The sequence below is a fragment of the Engraulis encrasicolus genome, chromosome 4 (assembly GCF_034702125.1).
Source record: "Engraulis encrasicolus isolate BLACKSEA-1 chromosome 4, IST_EnEncr_1.0, whole genome shotgun sequence".
In the NCBI taxonomy this organism is placed as follows: domain Eukaryota; kingdom Metazoa; phylum Chordata; class Actinopteri; order Clupeiformes; family Engraulidae; genus Engraulis; species Engraulis encrasicolus.
The window spans coordinates 46,355,364-46,374,202 of NC_085860.1; the positions used below are offsets into that span (position 1 = coordinate 46,355,364).

Genomic DNA, 18,839 nt, shown 5'->3' on the forward strand with positions numbered 1-18,839 from the left:
AACACTGCTTTAGATTACACATTAATAGCACGTAGGTCTTGTCTAAAGTCTAAACCATGTTGGCATATTGCCTTCAAATTGGACAGTTCCAAGAGTTGCAACAAATTACTCACGCCTTCAATATCAGTCATTGAATATTTTAGACCATAAATTATGATCCATTTACATGTTGTCAAATATCCACTAGTCTAATTGCCTAAACTGAGTACTAGATCATGTTTACCTTTTGAGATACTTGCATATGTCAAGGCTTGCATCTTGAGAGAATGAAGGGAGAAAAGTCAGATTCTTTTAGAAAGATGGCAATGTAGCCCTCAATAAATGCTATAATAAATGCAAGTAGTCCACACCATCCACACAGTGACAGTGAATACCTCACAGTGAATTCCTATTAAATGCAGGGCCCAGGTACTGTTAGTTGCTGAACAAGCCCGGGTTACATATAATTGGCTCAATTGCCATTAGTACACCATGGTGTGGTTGTGCAGCTGCAATAACTGAAGGCATCCACTAGATAGCAGTATAGCTGTTTTTAATGCTACTACAGTACTTTACTGAATTATGGTCCACAGGCAGCACATTGTCAAGCGTTGATTAAGAAATAAGGCTGTGGCTGTCCATGGGAGAGAGAGAGATTTCAATGATTAAAAAAAAAAAAAAGCTGTACAAGTTTATCTAGCCTGCCTATTTTGGACACCAGATGGAAATTAGCCTTTGGGCTACAATCTGGCACATTTACATATATGTGCATGTATTTATATGTTCATTAATATGCAATGTCCTGAAGAAATGGATACATTAAAAAAATCCATAATTCTATCAAAATTAACTATTCCAAGAATTCATCTGTTTATTCCAACTTTGGGCTTCCAGCTTAAAGAAACCGCGAAGACAGGATTTTAAAGACAATTACAATATTGTGATGAAAACACCATTTTCTTCAGAAAAAAGGAAAGAAATTTTGATTACATCAAATCAGTCAAAATATGGTACTTTAGTACTATATGTCAATGCTCAAACATTGGACGGGAATTTCTTTGCCTTAATCACCAATGGCAGTAGCATTGCATAGGAGTAATGGAAGGCCAGATATGCTGTCAGCAGGTGATTTTTTTTTTTTAAATCTAGTAACCCTCATTTTCCTCTTGATTGTACCCTTGTAGACTAAATTACCATACCACATTTTAGTCCTTTGGTGGGACGGGAATTCTAACTCACCAGATCCAAAACACCATTGTGAATCAATGAGATGTTATCAAGAGTAATTTCAGGGACAATACACTCAAATATAAAGAGGACTTCACAGTAACTGAAAGGTATAATCTGGGATTGCAAATACCACAGACAATCAGCCAGGGTCATGTTTCCAACTACATTTAAGTGACTGTGAACATTTCATGGTTTTTGTTTCCAGATGGGCTTGGTCTGAGTATTTCAGAAACTGCTGTGCTGACCAACAGGGCAAGTATCTTGGGTTTACAGAGAATGGTCCGAAAAAGAAAATATCCAGTGGGCAAAAATGCCTTGTTGATGCCACAGGTCAGAGGAGACAATCCGGACTGGTTCGAGCTGCTACAAAGGCAAGAGTAACTCAAATAACCACTCACTACAACCGAGGTATGCCTAAGTGCATATCTGAATGCACAGCACGTGCTGTACATATACAGTACGGCTCCTTCATAGAGTGTACAACAATATGTGGAGACCACTTGGACCCTCCCCTGACCTCTGACCTCTTGGCTCGATCAGTATTCATTATTCTTTTCATATCCGCTCCCGATTAGGGGTCCCTTCCAAAATCTAACCTGCCGTCCTCTCCTTGAGGTTGTGGCCTTGTGATGCGAGGCAAGATGTCATTGACGACAGAAGTTTCGTTTAACATTCAAATGAAGTTTTATTCCATATTTAATTTTTAAGTTTTATTCAAAGGTAATTTTCTCATTTTCAGTCGGGATGTTGAATGGGTAAAAGCCCGCTCCCAGAGGCAGGGCGTCAGTGTCAGCGAAGTATGAGGCCACAAGCAAAAAGAGGGGATGGGAGGTTAAATATTGAAAGAGACTTTAGATGACTGTGTGAAAGTCAAACTAGTTCCACCTGGCCGCTCCTGATGTCCGTGGCCTCTTGCCTTGGTGTCTACCGCCTCTGTGAAGAAAATAATAAATAAACAATTTCTTTTGGGGGGCTTATCCCCATTCAACACCTTGATTCTGATTGCATAAGAAAATTACCCCTGAATTGTGTTTTTGTGAGATATTGAATAAAAAAAAGACTATCAGTGATGTCTTGCCCCTCAAGTACACAAGCAAAAGGAGAGGAGGGGAGGTTAGATGATGAGATTAACCCATTTACCTCCTCACAGACACGTTGGGTACACATCAAACTAGTTCTTCCTGTCCTTACCTTTTGCTTTCGGCCTCTTGCCATGCTGTTGCCCTGCTTCCATGGCAAAAAGTAAAAATACCCACTGTCAACTTTGGCACGGCAGCTTTTTGGGGGACTTCCCCCACACAACATGGTGGAAATGCAAATGATGAGATAATGACTTTTGAATTGTCCTTTTGCGAGATATTTGAATACAATTTCAATCATCAGTGATGCCAAGCCTTTTGTCACAAGGCCACAAACAACAGGAAAGGCTGTGAGTAACTGTTTTGACTTGCACACACAGTCCTGTGCAGGCTATATAGTACTTGAACCACCTTTGCTTGAGAAAGGAACCACTTGGACTTCAGTGACTGTCAGTAAGTACACAAGGGTTGGGAGTTCAAGCCTTACTCGCCATAAATCAAACAAATCACTCTTTTTATTTTTTATTCACTTTAATCATTTACACTGAAGTCTTTATTTTGTGTCAAGATACATTAATAATGTGATGCTTGTATAGTAAATCCACCAGAGGGACCAGCATCATGATTGCTGTCTAATGTTTTGTCAGATGTTTACAGCACACACAAAAAACACAAAAAAGGTCTCCTCTTTAAACACTTTTCGATGTTTATTTCAAGTTTGAATATTTCCATGGCACCAGTTACAAGGGACTATCAGAGAAACAATATTTCATACCGTTTCATATGGAAGGTTTCCTACAGTACAAAGATGGACTCGGAATGAATCAGACTCAACAGGAACTGGTTTTGGCACATAAATTTGTATATATTTGTATATCTATTTATATATTAAGTAACTAAACAGCAGCCTCCGATCCCCGGGCTTGAAAAAAAATAAGACGGGAGAGCACATACGAAATACATAAGATACGTACGTCTATGCCACACACAGCAATGTGCCACTGTGATCTGGGCATGTGTGAGCATGTACTGTACTCCAACCACAGCAATGCGCTAGTGTGCTCTGGCCATGTGTGTGTAGCCTGTACACGCATAGTTGTTAATGGGTGTTTTTGGTAGATGTTTGGTGGTGGTGGTGGGACGGGGGGATTGTGGCTTTGGAGAGGTGACAGAAGCACAATAATATAGCCTACTATTGTCCAGAACCGAGTTACAATTACTGATTTTCATTTGTTTCAACAGACGCCGGCTGGGCAACTGGAAGCAAGTGAAACATGATAAACGTGGATGTCATTGTTATGTGTCTTTTCTCTTGTCCAACGTCTTCCTCTGGGTATAAACTTCACCTCAAAGTCAGGCAGGTCTGGTGGTGGTGATGTGGTGTGGTGTGTGGTGTTCTGTGGTTTGGTCAATATATTTGGATCAGAAGTTTGAATTCATTCTGATCTCAACAAGCACACGCAATATGCAAAGACCAACACACACACACACACACACACACACACACACACACACAATGATATACTGAATGATATAGAGTTCAAATCTGAATTGAGCTGGTGGTTTAACAAGGCAGAATGGCAAGAAGCCATTATAAATATAGCCAAGTTTGCTTTGATGTATCAAAAAAAATCAGAAATGAAAAAGGACCCTATATACTCATTCCTCTACTTTGGGATGTGCCCCTCTTGGTCGTTCAGGTTACAGTGTAGTGAAGTGTCATAGGCCCAGGCAGAAAACCCTTGCACAGAGCAGTTGCCATCACATGGTTAATATCACATGGTGCATCTCTGAATGTTATGCTCTCTCCTCTCCTTCTCTCTCCTCTCGTCTCCTCTCCTCACACAGACAGCCAGAGGCATCTCCCACTTCAACTAGCACAAACCACCAGTTCCCGAGAGGAAGAGCAGGACAAAATAAAACGCACACACACACAACACATCACAGAAAAAGGAAACCGATGGAACACACTGAAATAAATAAATAAATAAATAATAGTGCCGTTACCATGGAAACAGACCGGATGATAAGGCGGGGCGAGATAGATTCTTATTGTTTTGCCGCGTGCACTGCTGCCAACTGTCTCCTTGCCTGCGTATTGTCTTGGGGTGTTTTTGTTTCGCAGCGTGTGGCTTTAAGACAGCCCGCTGCACTTGACCTCTTTAAACTTCTCATCAGCCAGACCTGCCGTCACCTGCCAGGGGATGCCAGAGATGCAGTGTGGTGCTCTGAAGGCAGGCGCACACTGACTCTTCTCAGTGCTGACGTGCCCATGCCTGTGCCAATGTCGGTGGCCATGCCAAGACAACACAGCATGGAGTGCCAGAGCTCTGCAGCCAGACAGATACACACACACAGCCAGCCATGGCAGACAGGCAGACTGATGCAGCATGCCTGCAGCTCAGCTGAGAGAGAGAGAGAGAGAGAGAGAGAGAGAGAGAGAGAGAGAGAGAGAGAGAGAGAGAGAGAGAGAGAGAGAGAGAGAGAGAGAGAGAGAGAACAGGTACGGCAGGTGGCGGAGGCTTTGGATGCTGTTGCAGGTACCTGCCTGCCCCACTTTTGGTTTAGGTTGGTTGGGGATGGGGGGGACTCAGAGGACCAAGAAAGAGGCAGAGTTTGCTGATCACACACACAGGAGCAACAGAAACACTGACAAAACCTTCACAGTAGGGGGTAAAGCAGGGGAGCTGACTTGTGTACAAAATGTAGCAAATTTTCCTCGGGAGAGCAATTATTATTATTATTATCATTATTATTATTATTATTAATAATAATAAACAATTCCATCCACGCTTACAATTAACCAGTATCATCTTCATCATATAAAAAATGATTCTCTTTTTGTTGTTTGTTTTTGGAACAATGTTTGTGTGAGCACAATACTGTGCACAATACAACTCAACAAACACAACTTCCACATGAAAATAACATGAAGCAAATTAGCTGCATTGATGAAATCATTTGGAAACTCATAGGTTTACACACGTCTTCATTGATACCCTTTTTGCAAATGCAGCTTATTGGAGTCTCCCTTTTACAGCCAAAATTATTATTATTGCTCGTTGAATGGTGCTGCCTTCAGTTTTTGTGCATGCATGGAAGGATCATTGAAGCTACATTATGCTGCAAACAGAGTTACAATGTCGACCACTGATATCGTCACCCTTGTAAAAAGAAAAAAAATCCTTTAGGCACCCACTGGAACCCACTGGAAAACAAACAATAAATACAATCCAGTTTTATTGTCCATTGAGAGAAAAGGGATCGAAGAACATAGGCAGATATAAATAATACATAAATATCATGTTAAGACACCGTTGTCTTAATTTGCAGTCTGTTGGATTCAAACCATCCCCAAGCCATTCTACTACTGTTGCACTTGCTGTTGGATATGCATGCATGATACTTTAGAAAAAGTAAGAAGCATGCACGTTTCTCTCACAAACCTCCAAAGAGGTTTCATGTCCCCTGCGGCATGTACAGTCCTTACAGCATATCACAAGTCTGGAGTACATGTTGTGCAATAAAAACCTCATTTCCTCTTTTCTGCTCTTAACAGAAATGGTTGATTGAAACAGTGTTGTTGTTGTTGTTGTTGTTGATAGTGGTATTGTTGAGATAGCCCTGTAACAAAATGGTGACTGAAGTTTCATGGGCAGAGTGAAGGTCTAGGACAGAAGAACACCCAGTCTGAACCCTTTAAGACACACTGAGGCAACATGAGAACAGCCTCAGCACTCCTGCAGATATCTTGACTGTATTGACTGTATTGCCCCATTGCCTTCAGTGCATTAGCAGTTTGGTAGTGGGTTAGCAGCTAAGGACTTGTGTGAATGTTAGCCGTCTCTGTGCCGCGCTGTTCTAGACTACTGAAGCCACAGGCCCACTGATACTACTAACCAGCTGTTCAAACTCCGCTATCTTCCTCAGACCTACTCTTCGAAGGATCGTCCAAAGCTGATTGGAGGACATAAGTGTCAGTCACAGTGTACAAAACGGGACCCATTTCCTCACATTTATGACCTCGACAGTGGGCACAGAGCCGTTGTTGGTAAACACTTGTGTCTCACATGTCCCTTGTTCCCAAGTTGCCCTTTATTCTCCTCCTCTTTTATTTCTCCTTATTTATCAGTCGTCTCTATTTCAAAAATAAGACCTAACGACACTTTTCACCTGTGTTCCACTTTAAAATTAAGCTTTGAAGTCAAACACATACGTACCTACATAAAACTCACTTTGGGGTTTACACGTACCACTTTCTTTCCTACTCTACCACTCTCTTTCCCTCCCTCTCACACACACACATACAGTACTCTCTCTCACACACACACACGCACACGCGCACACACACACTTATTCCAGATACGAGGGAGAAGACTGATTAAAACAGACTTTCCTTTCAACTATACTGTCAAGAGTACGAATTAAACCGCTGCTCCTACCGAACCAGACCGAGGCACAGCACTTCTGCGTCAACAGCGGATTGCACTTTCACCGTAAAAAAAACACTTGCTCCATCTTTCTGGCCAGATGTTATGTTGGTACCTGCTAAAGCAGTGCTCTACTGACAGCAAGGCCTCTAAATACTATATACTCTATATCTGCTCTGTGGGCGCATGTGTTTGTAGCTTGCAGCTTGCATGCTTTGCATACAGACAGATGTACCACTGCTTGATCGGGTAACAGAGGTTGGTGCGTTAGTTGGTGTGTTTCTTGGTGAAAAGTGAACCAGGGGGTTGAAAAAGGAAATCTGTTCTTTTTTTAACCTTATCAGTATTCCCTCAAACTACTCACCTGAAACACAGCGCTAAAAAAAGGTATAATTTAATCTTCAATAACAAAATAACATTTCAGTTCTGTTAAAATATACATGGAAAAACTGTCAATATATTAGGAAACTAACTACTTTGTACAAAAAGTACAGCATTGTTATTGGTATTCTAATAATTAATAGTAGCATGATATTCACAAAGTACAAACTCAGGAGCAATATCTGATATGGAATCGAAACAAACCAGTCATTCATTCCTTGCACAAGGAGACATCGCTTGATTTCAACATTCTTATCGAAATGAGGATGGTAGTGGTGACACAAAATAAAAGGAAAACAAAAAAGAACAGAAATAAAACCAAACAAAACAAAACAAATCTAATGCAAATGCACACCATCAGGTTTGATTGAAACATTTCTCTAAAAAAACACCACTATACAATATTGCACATCTAGCTAAGTTGGATCTATAGGTGCTAGGTATTCTCAAGAGATCCACCATAATCACTTCTCTAACAGTTATTGACGCACTATTGGGTCACATAACACCATTGTTATCGGTTTATTTAACAGTATCCTTTATAAAACCCTTTACTTAAAAAAGAACAAATAACAAAAACAAAACAAAACAAAACAAATATGTGTACTACACAGCTTGCTACTGCTTACACATAAATATATTCCTAGAAAAGTATATGATCATTCAAATTCAAATCGTTTTTTTTCCAACCAATACTTAAAAAATACCTTCTGTTCTCAAAGCACTGAAATCATTCCAAGTCTGCCTTGACCATAACCTAAACCATAACCTTCAGCCAACGTTCGTCGTCCAGCTCTCACCATGGTGTGTTGTGTACCCCAGAGTAATAATTTAGTACATTTGTATTAATTTTGGAGTTATTAGTGATTATTGGTATTGTATGTTTCCTTATGCATTTCCTTTGTATTGTGCATGGAATTAGAACCTTATAGTGACTGGCTGATGGGGAAGGATGTGAAAATGGCCTCCATCTTTTACATCTCCTCAAAATCCCTCTCTGCTTTCCCAGCTTTCATTATGTCATCAAGCACCAACATAACACCTGTTTCACACCACATCACATTCGTTAAATATGTCAATTCTCAATAATATCATGTTCAAAACAATAAATAGCAAATGAAGGCAACGGTCTCATGTTGCAACATAAATATTCCATCCCTATGAAGGAACAGTGCGCACTGTAGTTCTTCGTTTTAGTCAGTTTTAAGGTTTCTTCATTTTTTTCATGTTTTTTTGTAAAAATAAAATACCTGCAATGACCTGAAATCCCAACGGACGGGGGAAAATGTTAAAGAAAAAAAAAAAATCCTCTGTCTTTATAAAAGCAAATTCCAATGGAAAAAGACAGGGTCAACGTAAAACTGGAGGAGTGTAAAAAAAAAAAAATCAGGGTGGGCATAGTAGTAGTCATGGTAGGGTCGGGGGGAGACTTTTCAAAAAATGAAAAAGAGGATGGTGAACTCCCAATGCAGCGTCAAGTGGGGCGAGATGAGAGAGAGAGAGAGAGAAAGAGAGAGAGAGAGAGAAAGAGGGGACGGGTACAACTCTGCAGGATGGATTGTGACAGAAAGCCAAGGGTGGTGATTTGGGACAGATGTGACCAAAGGACGGATGGAGCGATGGAGCAAGGCAGACAGGTGTAGGGTGGGACAGGGACGGGACAGGACGGCTCAGGATGGGAGCGCCTCTCCCTCCATCTCTCTCTCTCTCTCTCTTACTCTCTCTCTTACTCTCACTCTTTGGGCTGTGTGTTCTTGTCTTCCCCTCGCTGCATGTTAGTGTTCATCTCCACTCCCGTCCACCAGGGGGCCCTATGCTTTAAACAGGTCAGGCAGCAGCGTCTCTTCTCGTTTCCCTAACGGCACGCTGCTCACTTGTTGTTGATGAGCAGGCCGCCTGCCCAGCGCAGCTTGCAGGCGAACCACCTCCGCAGCGGGCAAAAGTACTCGTAGTGGAACTGCTCGAACTCGGGCGTCTGGCGGATGTCACGCAAAAAGGCGATGTCCAGGTCCGACTCGGTGAGGATGATGAGGAGCAGGAGGAGGACGAAGAGCAGGCCGATGGTGACCAGCAGCAGACGCAGCACGCTCAGCACAAACTTATTCACCTGCTCCGCCTCCGCCAGCGACGCCAGCGAGACGCCCCCCGAAAACGAGGCACTGTCCGCCCCGAGGTCACCGGAATCCCCGGACATCGGCGTGCCGGCCTCCGACTCCTTCTCCTCCTCGATGCTGCAGGGGGCGCCGTTGATCTGGCGTGCGGCGGCCAGGTCCAGGCTGTGTTCCGCCACCGGCGTGGGAAGGACGCTGTCCGATGGGCAGTAGTTCTCGTCCGAGATCACCGCCTCACTGCCGCTCATCCCACCGCCCCCGCACGCCTCCCCGGACGCCTGGCTGCGCGAGCGCGGCAGGAACGAGTCGCCGTGGGAGACGGACCGGACTGGCGTGGAGTGTGCGCTGTCTCGCAGGGACTCCAGACCTGGGGGAGGGGAGGGGTGTGTGGGGGCAGAGGGTAAAGGGGGTAAAGAGGGTAAAAGGGAAAGAACAATATAAACAATTTTTACTTTTTTAAAATGTAAATTAAATCGTCTAGCGCATGACAGGAAGACATTGGGAGAGTGATGGGGCAGGGCTGGGACATGACCCTGGCCAGACTCGAACCTGGGTCCCCGATGGGCATGCAAGCCCATATGTGGGGGGCTGAGCAAACAACGATTATTACTGAGGTAAAATATCATTGAGAAGCAGGGACTTTAGACTTGAAAATTGTCATGTTTTGATTTGTCTGGTCAAAGTCTAGACCCTAGAGTAAAAGCCTGTGCAGGGAGGTATGGGGAATAAACAAAACAAGTGGTGTCTGTTGTTGGCAGATGCTTGTGAAGTATGTAAGATTACAGTCATCTAGCAAATACATTGTGCGCAAAACAAAATGTACACATGAGAAGAAGCAACTGTCTGTTTCAATGTTTTGAATTGCAACTCTGATATCTTACTTCAAAGCAATTTATAGTGCTAATCCTCATCCAAAATCCACATTTTCTCACTGATGTTATCTGTGGTCCCTTTGCATACTGATAGGTGTCATGAAAAAGGAATATGAGAATATTTTTTTAATGTTTCTGAGGTTCAGAAGTTCAGGAACTTTATTTGTTACAGTTGTGACGTCATCCCCCCCATCATGGTCAACCCGTCCCTGGTTCCACCGAGGCACGTTAATGCTGACAAGTGCCATTCAGAGAATCCCCTGCATCTCACGTTACTACAACATGTGATCCATCCTGACCAATGAGAACCTCTGCTCTACTGATAGCAGCTATCTCTGTGGGGACTCTGCTCTGAGGACACTTGGATCAGCTGTGAAATACAAGATGTGTTTCAGCAGGTTGGACAAGTTCATGGAGAGGTGTCAATATGGCTGAATATCTGCGGGATACCCACTGTAGCCAAGATGCACTGGCCAATACATGTAGCCTGATTATCATGACTTTCAAATCTCTTCGAGACTTGGTCAGACCAAGAGCATATAACAACTAACATTCTCAAACGGCATGGTTGACCCACCTCCCTTGGTTTGCTACTGGTCGAGGGCAGAACAGGCTGAGCCAAAGTTTAAACCAAACATTTCTTAGTCCCAATAGAACGTCTCCGCTTAAACCACCAGTCACTGCCTTGAACACGCCTCTACCCAGCACCGTTGGTGATGCTCAAAGTTGATTGCTTCTCAACAAAGTGTGTGGAGTTTCCCGCTGTGGAGGGAACCCGAAAGCAGAGACGTTCTATTATGAATAGAATTAGAATTAAAAGAATCTTTGCCCGAAAGTACCTGAACAAGCAAATTTTATCTCGCTATACTATTGAGGGACTACTGTTATTTTGAACATAACTGTACCTAAGTGAAGGGAAGGGTGGACCTCAGCAGACAATTTTTTGCATGACAAGGATTCAGCTGATGTTTGTACATTGACATTGTATAGTTGACGCTCACACATATCGACAGGAGATTAGACCATGACAATAGAATGTGAAGATCAATATGGCTAAATAAAACTGGACTTCTGTCCAGTTTATGTCATTAGCAACTTGCTGTAAGACATATGACGCCTTATTTCCTTTCATGACACAACATTTACTATAGGACTAATCCAGCCATTTAAAAGTGGTCTGGACATAGAGATCGCAAGTCACCCAGAAGCGTGTAGTAGACTGTAGTCCTTCTTGTTAGCATTTAAGGACTTCCCGGTTCCCACTGGCGATCGAAAATGAATGGGGACCAGTCTCAAATAAGGTGTGAGTGCAAACAAGCGAACCCCCGCAAACTGTCGAGGGTGTTAAAAATAGGCTTCAGGGATGACATGGTTGATCATTTTGTGTCAAACGGCAACATAAATACGATGTTGCTATCAACATGCTAAATCGGGAAAACAGGCAGACTACAGGAAGGTGATTTCACTCACACTATACTTTCGTACGAGACTTGGAAATATTTCTAAACAAGCCCTGATACATGTTGTTTTTCACTCCTGACAACACTCTTTTTTAAAAACGTAAAAAACACCATTACTGCATTAAATCCAATCGCCTTGGTTTAGTAATATAATTTCAAAGCTTACCATCGAACTGAAGTTTGCTTATGCAACCGTCTTTACAGCGGGAAGCTCACACGAGATGTGAGCACAGATTTTTTTTAAGGAAGCAAAGGGCTGTGATATGAGATATGCAGTTCTAAAAAATCTCCTTTTAGCTTTGGAATAGCAACATTACTTTATTACCGTTATGTTTTGTTTGGTAAACACATCCATGTGGTTGTGCTGTACCTGGCACTAATATGGGAAGGATGCGGGGACAAGCGAATGTTGGTTGTTGATGGCTGTCTTATATTTTTATCAAACCTAAATTCCTATGGCATAACATTCTGGGAATTCTGTTAGGAAACGGATGTTGTTAAATGCTAATCCGCCGCATACAAGTTGATGTCACCCACTTGTGAGCTCTATTGAAGAGATGTTATAGATCAAGAACATTATGTAGAAACATAACAAGACTAAAACAAGGACTGCAATGCTCCCCAGGTGTAGCAAAATATTGTCCAGCGAGCAAAAAGAAAAACATTGCTTCTCACAAGTATTCGTCTCACAGAAACCAGTCAGGTCTTACATTACGCTTACTGGTACTACCCTCCCCTTAAGGAGAGTTAAAGAAAGTTATTAATAATTTAAGGTCTGGCCTGTCTTTATATAAACTACTTAGGCGCATTTGTAATCAATGCCCATTAATCAACCGCAAGTTCATACTAAACATTTCAGCACACTCTTTAGCTACTCCCAGAGTTATGAACTAGCTCAAGCGCACTCTTTAACTAATCCAAGAGTTAACAGGAAAAAATCAGATCATAGTTGCTGTAACAAATCAGAGGTAAATCTACCAAAACAAAAATATGTCTCATTCTAAAAGCAGCATGAACATTTATTTCCATGTAGCCAAACAAACACACACAATCTGCGGAGTGAGCACACACACGCACGTACGCACGTACGCACGCACGCACACATGTACGCAGGCACGCACGCACGCACAGACACAGACACAGACACAGACACAGACACACACACACACACACACACACACACACACACACACACACACACACACACACACACACACACACACACACACACACACACACACACACACACACACACACACACACACACACAGGGAGTGACTGTAATGGGAGATCCATCATCAAGGCCCTGTTACAGTACATGGAACAGACGCGGAGGCTCCAGCAAAGGGGGGGAAATCTGATCATGGCTCCCCCAGGGATCGCAGCTTTTACATGGGGCTCTGTGCTGCCCAGCACTGGGTGCTAATGTGGGGAGACGGCAGTCTCTCATAAACCAGACCTCTGGGTCCTTCTAGCAAACGGAAACTCCCTGCCCCTATTCAGTGAAGCCAACAGGGGAGGGGGGCCCCAGGCATAGACAGACAGGGGGCTCAGATTTGGGTCCCCATTATATTGTATGTATTGCAGAGGAGGGCTTTTCAGATTACTTTGTCACGAGCCCAGCTAATGCTACCAGTGGCCCTGCCTCTACGCTACACGATGCAGTCTAGACACAGACACTTCACTTGACTGTCCGACAATCTGTTAAGGCCGTCTTCCGAGCAATGACATGCAACAAGGAAGGGTATCAGCACCAATTAGCTACTCTGTGTTGTCGTTTGAAATCGACACACTCGTTCTTGCTAATGCAAGACTGACTTCTCGCTTCAGCTCTCGAAGTTGGATCACATTGGGTATCAGACAGACAGCCTGTTGCAAGCAGAGTTGACCAGTTTTGAGTGATGACATGGGAGAGCCATGGTTGGAATGAACAGGGACCTGTCATGAAGAGTGACTACTGTAACAACCAAATCCAACAGACAACACATTTGGACAACACATTAGTCTTTACACTGCATTGCTTAAAAATACATTTAACTTAGCTGATGCTTGTATCCAACTCGATTTACTGTTCTTTACAGGGTATTGGTTAGAAATTCCTGGGGCAATGTGGGGTTAGGTGCCTTCCTCAAGGGCACCTCAGCCATGGACGGAGGTATTGCTAGAGGCAAGGGTGGGATTTGAACCCGCAACCCTCTGATCTTAAGACCACCTCCCTAACCATTAGGCCACGGTTGCCCGTAAAATACAAAAACCTTTTCAGCAGAAATTGACAAGGTCGGGCATTTGATAGGCTGGCCACTGTTAGACTACATACTGTATATCACAAGTGAGATATAGTCTGGGAACAATATACATATTTGTTTTCTCATAGGGGAGGCCAATCTAAACTGTTTAAACCACCATCTAAAGCTTGATGGAAAGCTGCTTTGCATCTGGTGTCAACATGGTTGATCTGTAAGTTAACTAGAAGCTTCTGTTTGTCGAATCATTTGCTTTCTGTGATTTCTGAGGTTGTATTCCCAAACTTGGGTGCAGATTTTAGCTTTGGGTCTCCATGCCCCTTACAGGTGGATCGCGGTAACACTTTACTTTACGGATCGCTAATAAGGTGGTAGTTTTGTGTTAATTTCATAGTTATTTCATAGTTATTTCAGGATAATAACTGTTTGTTTTTAGTAACAACAGCAAAATAACCATACACTTTCCAGTGCATTGTGTGTGTGTGTGTGTGTGTGTGTGTGTGTGTGTGTGTGTGTGTGTGTGTGTGTGTGTGTGTGTGTGTGTGTGTGTGTGTGTGTGTGTGTGTGTGTGTGTGTGTGTGTGTGTGTGCGTGTGTGTGTGTGCGTGTGTGTGTGTGTGTGTGTGTGTGAACAAAGTGTCACTGTGCTGTGAGTCATCACGGTGTCACCACAATGCACTGGAAACTGTATGGTTATTTTGCTGTTGTTACTGAAAACAAACAGTTATTACCCTGAAATAACTATGAAATAACTATGAAATTAACATGAAATTACCACCTTATTAGCGATCCGTATAGTAAAGTGTTACCTGGATCGCAACAAGTGCACAAGGCAGCACAGAATTTCCCAGGCTAAACCTGGTTGCTATAATCACATCTACAGGCCACAAATTAACAAAATCTGATGGAAATCTGGGGACACACAACAGATTGGCAGGCCCATTTTAGCAACACATAAGATAAGAGGATTTCCGAATCTTCTCTTAACAGCACGGCAAACAGCTAGTTTTAACCTCTATAGTCTAGCACCCTGTGTGTGTTTCTGCACCATATGTGGCTGGCTAGTTGATTCATTTACATCAACAGAGCGACATTAGCAACAAGTCCTGCCGGCCTCTGGTGGGATGGTAATACCCGGCTCACAGTGGTCTAAAATTAATCGCTGGGTCAAGTAAAAAAAGCACCGGACGACAAACAGATGGAGAAGCGAATGGCAGGGGCAGGCCAGGATTTCTGTTATTTACAGTGTTGAAAACACACCAACTTACACACGGACACACACAAACACAGACAGACAGACAGACGTAAATAAAAGGACAGACAGCAGGACAGGACAACAGTGGCAACTAAAAATCAGTTTTTAAAAACTCAACTTTTGTGCAGATTATTTGAGGTTTCTAGACAGCCCCACTGGAACCACAGCTAAGCCTGGGGTACAGGGCTGGCTGTGTGCTATATATAAACCCAGTGCCTCGCTTCGCTATTGTCCTATTTTAACACAGTGCATGGGAATAGCTGCGCTTCATGCGCATCCAAAATGTGTCTGTGTTTTCTCCTGATTTTTTTCTCAAACTTTTCTCTGTCTCTTTCTGTTATTGTCAGTTTTCACACATTGTGTGAATGTCTTTGAATCACATCTCTCTTGGTGGACATGGGCACTGGAGCTAAGTATGACAGAAGAGTCTGAACAATGTCAGTTTCTTGCATGCTTTTACAGTCCCTCCTTCCTGTCACTGAATGACACCATATTCCTTGCGGTATGCTCCATGCTTATCATCACTCTCTACGCTGGCAAAATATGCAAAGGCAGGTGCTATCCCAGCCATTCATTCTTTCTGTGTTTTTTATGTACCCCTGTATGCTATAAAACCATATCATATGCACACATAAATCAATCACATGGGCATTTCCAGACATGAATACACTATACATATATAATACTCTATTAATACACTATATTATATGGTTGTGACGTCATCTGTCGAATGCTCCATTCATTTCAACGGGGCTCCCCAACGTTCGGACGTCTGTTATTTTTCGATAACGGACGGGTTGGTCTATAACAGACCGCTGTCAATGGCAACAAGACTTTTCACTGCTAAAGCGACTTTTCAACAAGACTCTAATCAGCTGCTGTGATAGACCGCACCCGTTGTCCTGGTTACCGCTGTCAATGGCAACAACGTTCACTGCTAAAGCCACTGCTTGTATACAAGTCAGTGGCTAAAGCGAATGTTTCATATCACTCCGCAGGGGGTCCGGTCTTTTGTCACTCTAATCAGCTGCTGTGATAGACAACACCTGTTGTCCTGGCTAGCCTACCTAGCTGTTGCGTAACGGTGTTCCACAACGGCACTGTTTTGTTTTGCGCAGCAACAATCTTAACATTAAATAGGTATAAAGAAATGTCCCCGCATGTGTGAATCATTTAAGTATATCCATATAATAAGTGGGTTAACTTTCGGCGAGTCGGTCGCTTTGTGGAATAGCAGCACTTCAGAGAGAACAAGACCCCTCCGCTCCGCGTCGGGGTCTAAAGATTCTCTCTGTCGTGCTGCTATTCCACGGTAGCGACCTTCTCGCCGAACGTTAACCCTTACATAATAACTTCTTCATTGTGAACTTCAACCCACCATGTGCGCTTATTACAACCCCAGACTTGTGTAGATATGTGCCTTTAGCCAATACCACTTTTCTCTTTCTCCAATAAACAAAGCCAGCTCATAAGCAAACATAAACCCATCATATGCTTATTTCAGACCCAGATGTGTGAAGGTGTGTCCTTTCTATGATTTCACAACGCTCTATGCAGATGTGTCAGCTCTGTTAAGTTGTGTCCTTTCTAAGATTCCAACCCCAGCTCTGTTAAGCTGTGTCCTTTCTAAGATTCCAATAATTTCCAAGACCAGCAGCACTGTGTAGAAGTGTCGTTCGTTTCTGTTATTGCCCCCAGTGGGGCAGTAGAATGTGAGGCAGATGATGATCTGATCTGCTGAGCAGTATGGATTCCTGACATCGTGGTTGCTGATATACATTACCCCTTCATTCTGGCCGCCTGGCTGGCGTTAGGGTTTCAGGGCCGCAGTGGATGCAGTGAGCTCTCCCAGTTTAGGCTAATGGTTGCCATTTACATAGCCAACATGGGGAGAAAAACACAACACAACAACCAGGCTACAAGTGGCAACAACTGTTGGTGTTGATGTTGGAAACAGTAGAGAGGCCTTGGTGTCAACAGCTGACTGTGTGTGTGTACGATTTGTCTTCACCGTGTGTGTGTGTGTGTGTGTGTGTGTGTGTGTGTGTGTGTGTGTGTGTGTGTGTGTGTGTGTGTGTGTGTGTGTGTGTGTGTGTGTGTGTGTGTGTGTGTGTGTGTGTGTGTGTGTGTGTGTTTGACACCTTGTTGTTGCTGTATGATTAAATCATACCCTCGAACTGACTGCCTGCGGCTAACAGATTAGCCTGTAGTATTGAACAAAGCTAGCTCACACAATTCAACAGTGTTCTGAGAGCAAACGTTTTTTGTTGTCAATCCTGTGTTGTCAATCCTTCTTGTGGTACAAACAAATCCCAAACAATTCAAAGCTGTGTGTGTCAGACATCAAAGTGTGGCAGATCAAACCACAGACTGGCAACATCAAAAGAGATCCCAAAATGTCTTTGGAAACCAACACATTAAACACACACTAAATCTAGACAGCAGCAGGAAGAAAGGCATTGGTGTCGGCCGGCTACATTTCAGGCTGCTCAGAGACTGCTCTGCTCTGCTCTGCTCTGCACCGCACTGAAATCCCTTTCTCAAACACTTCTGAAGACAATCTAACAAGAGTTTAGCACGGGGCCAAAATGTCAGCCAATCCCTCGGAGGATTAACAGCCCAAATGTAGTGATAAGAAGAGAACGATATTTTTTCCAACAGACAGTGCCGATCAAAGCAGAGATGATTTCACAGCTCAGATATAAACAACGTGTGCCACCTTTCTGGATTCAATGATGCAAGTGTGATTTGTGATTTACTATTGCACACACACCTCAACTTGTCCTCACACACAAACACACAGACACGCACACACACACGCACACACACACACACACACACACACACACACACACACACACACACACACACACACACACAAACACACAGACACGCACACACACACACACACACACACACACACACAAAAACACAGACACAGACACAGACACAGACACAGACGACACAGAGACAGACGACACAGACACACACACAGACACACACACACACACACACACAGACACACACACAGACAAAGGATGTCTGATCATGTGTGATTTACGCAACCTCAAATCAACAATGTTTATATGATACACACACACACACACACACACTACCTGAACACCCCACAAGCACATACAGTACTGTACACACAAAGTTTGTCTTCACAATGTTACCTTCATCAGATCCGACTGTCATGGAAGGCACAGGTGTGGTGGCTCCCCTAGAGGCGGACCTGGGCGGCGGGTATGCGGTGGCGGCTGGCAGTGCTGAGGCCTGCGCCCCGCCGACCGCCCCGGCTGCCCCTTCTCCGGCCTCCGTCAGTGACGGGTAGAGGGGCAGCACCCCCAGGGCCTTGCCCAGCAGCCGCGGCCCCAGGCTCAGCACCCGCACCTTCACGTCCCGGTAGCAGTGGTTGATCATCCGCAGGTGCACGTTCACCCGCGTGGTAATGCGGATCAGACACTTCACCATTGTGGCGTTTGTATGGGTTCAGTTTCTATGAGTTTTTACGGATGTAAAGTTATAATCGACGTACGTGGTTAAATAACGGCTGAACTTGTGGGTTGAGCGGTTGTGATCAAGGCTTACGCTAAATGTGAAACAATGGAAATTGTTCCACGGCGGGTTACGACTACAGCAGCGGCTAAAAAAGCAAAGCCGCGATGAGTTCCAGAATTCCCTCGGGAAGAACAAGTCCTCCCCCTCCCCGGCCGAAACTGTCCCTCCGTCCCCTGCTCCTGTGCGGTGCGGTGCGGTGCTGCTGCGGGCTACTAGAGTGCCGGTGGTCCTGGGCAAAG

The 18,839-nt window shown here is 43.8% G+C and overlaps 1 protein-coding gene across 1 annotated transcript in view; it reads right to left on the minus strand.

Annotated features, from left to right (window-relative positions):
* Window positions 1-2,971: 2,971 nt before the first annotated feature.
* The window catches only part of LOC134447842 (FERM domain-containing protein 5), a 250,370-nt gene continuing 234,502 nt past the window's right edge, over window positions 2,972-18,839 (minus strand). The window contains exon 14 of the mRNA XM_063197516.1: window positions 2,972-9,577. Coding sequence (XP_063053586.1) covers window positions 8,970-9,577 — 608 coding nt within the window. The 3' untranslated portion in view covers window positions 2,972-8,969. The remainder of the gene's footprint in view (window positions 9,578-18,839) is intronic.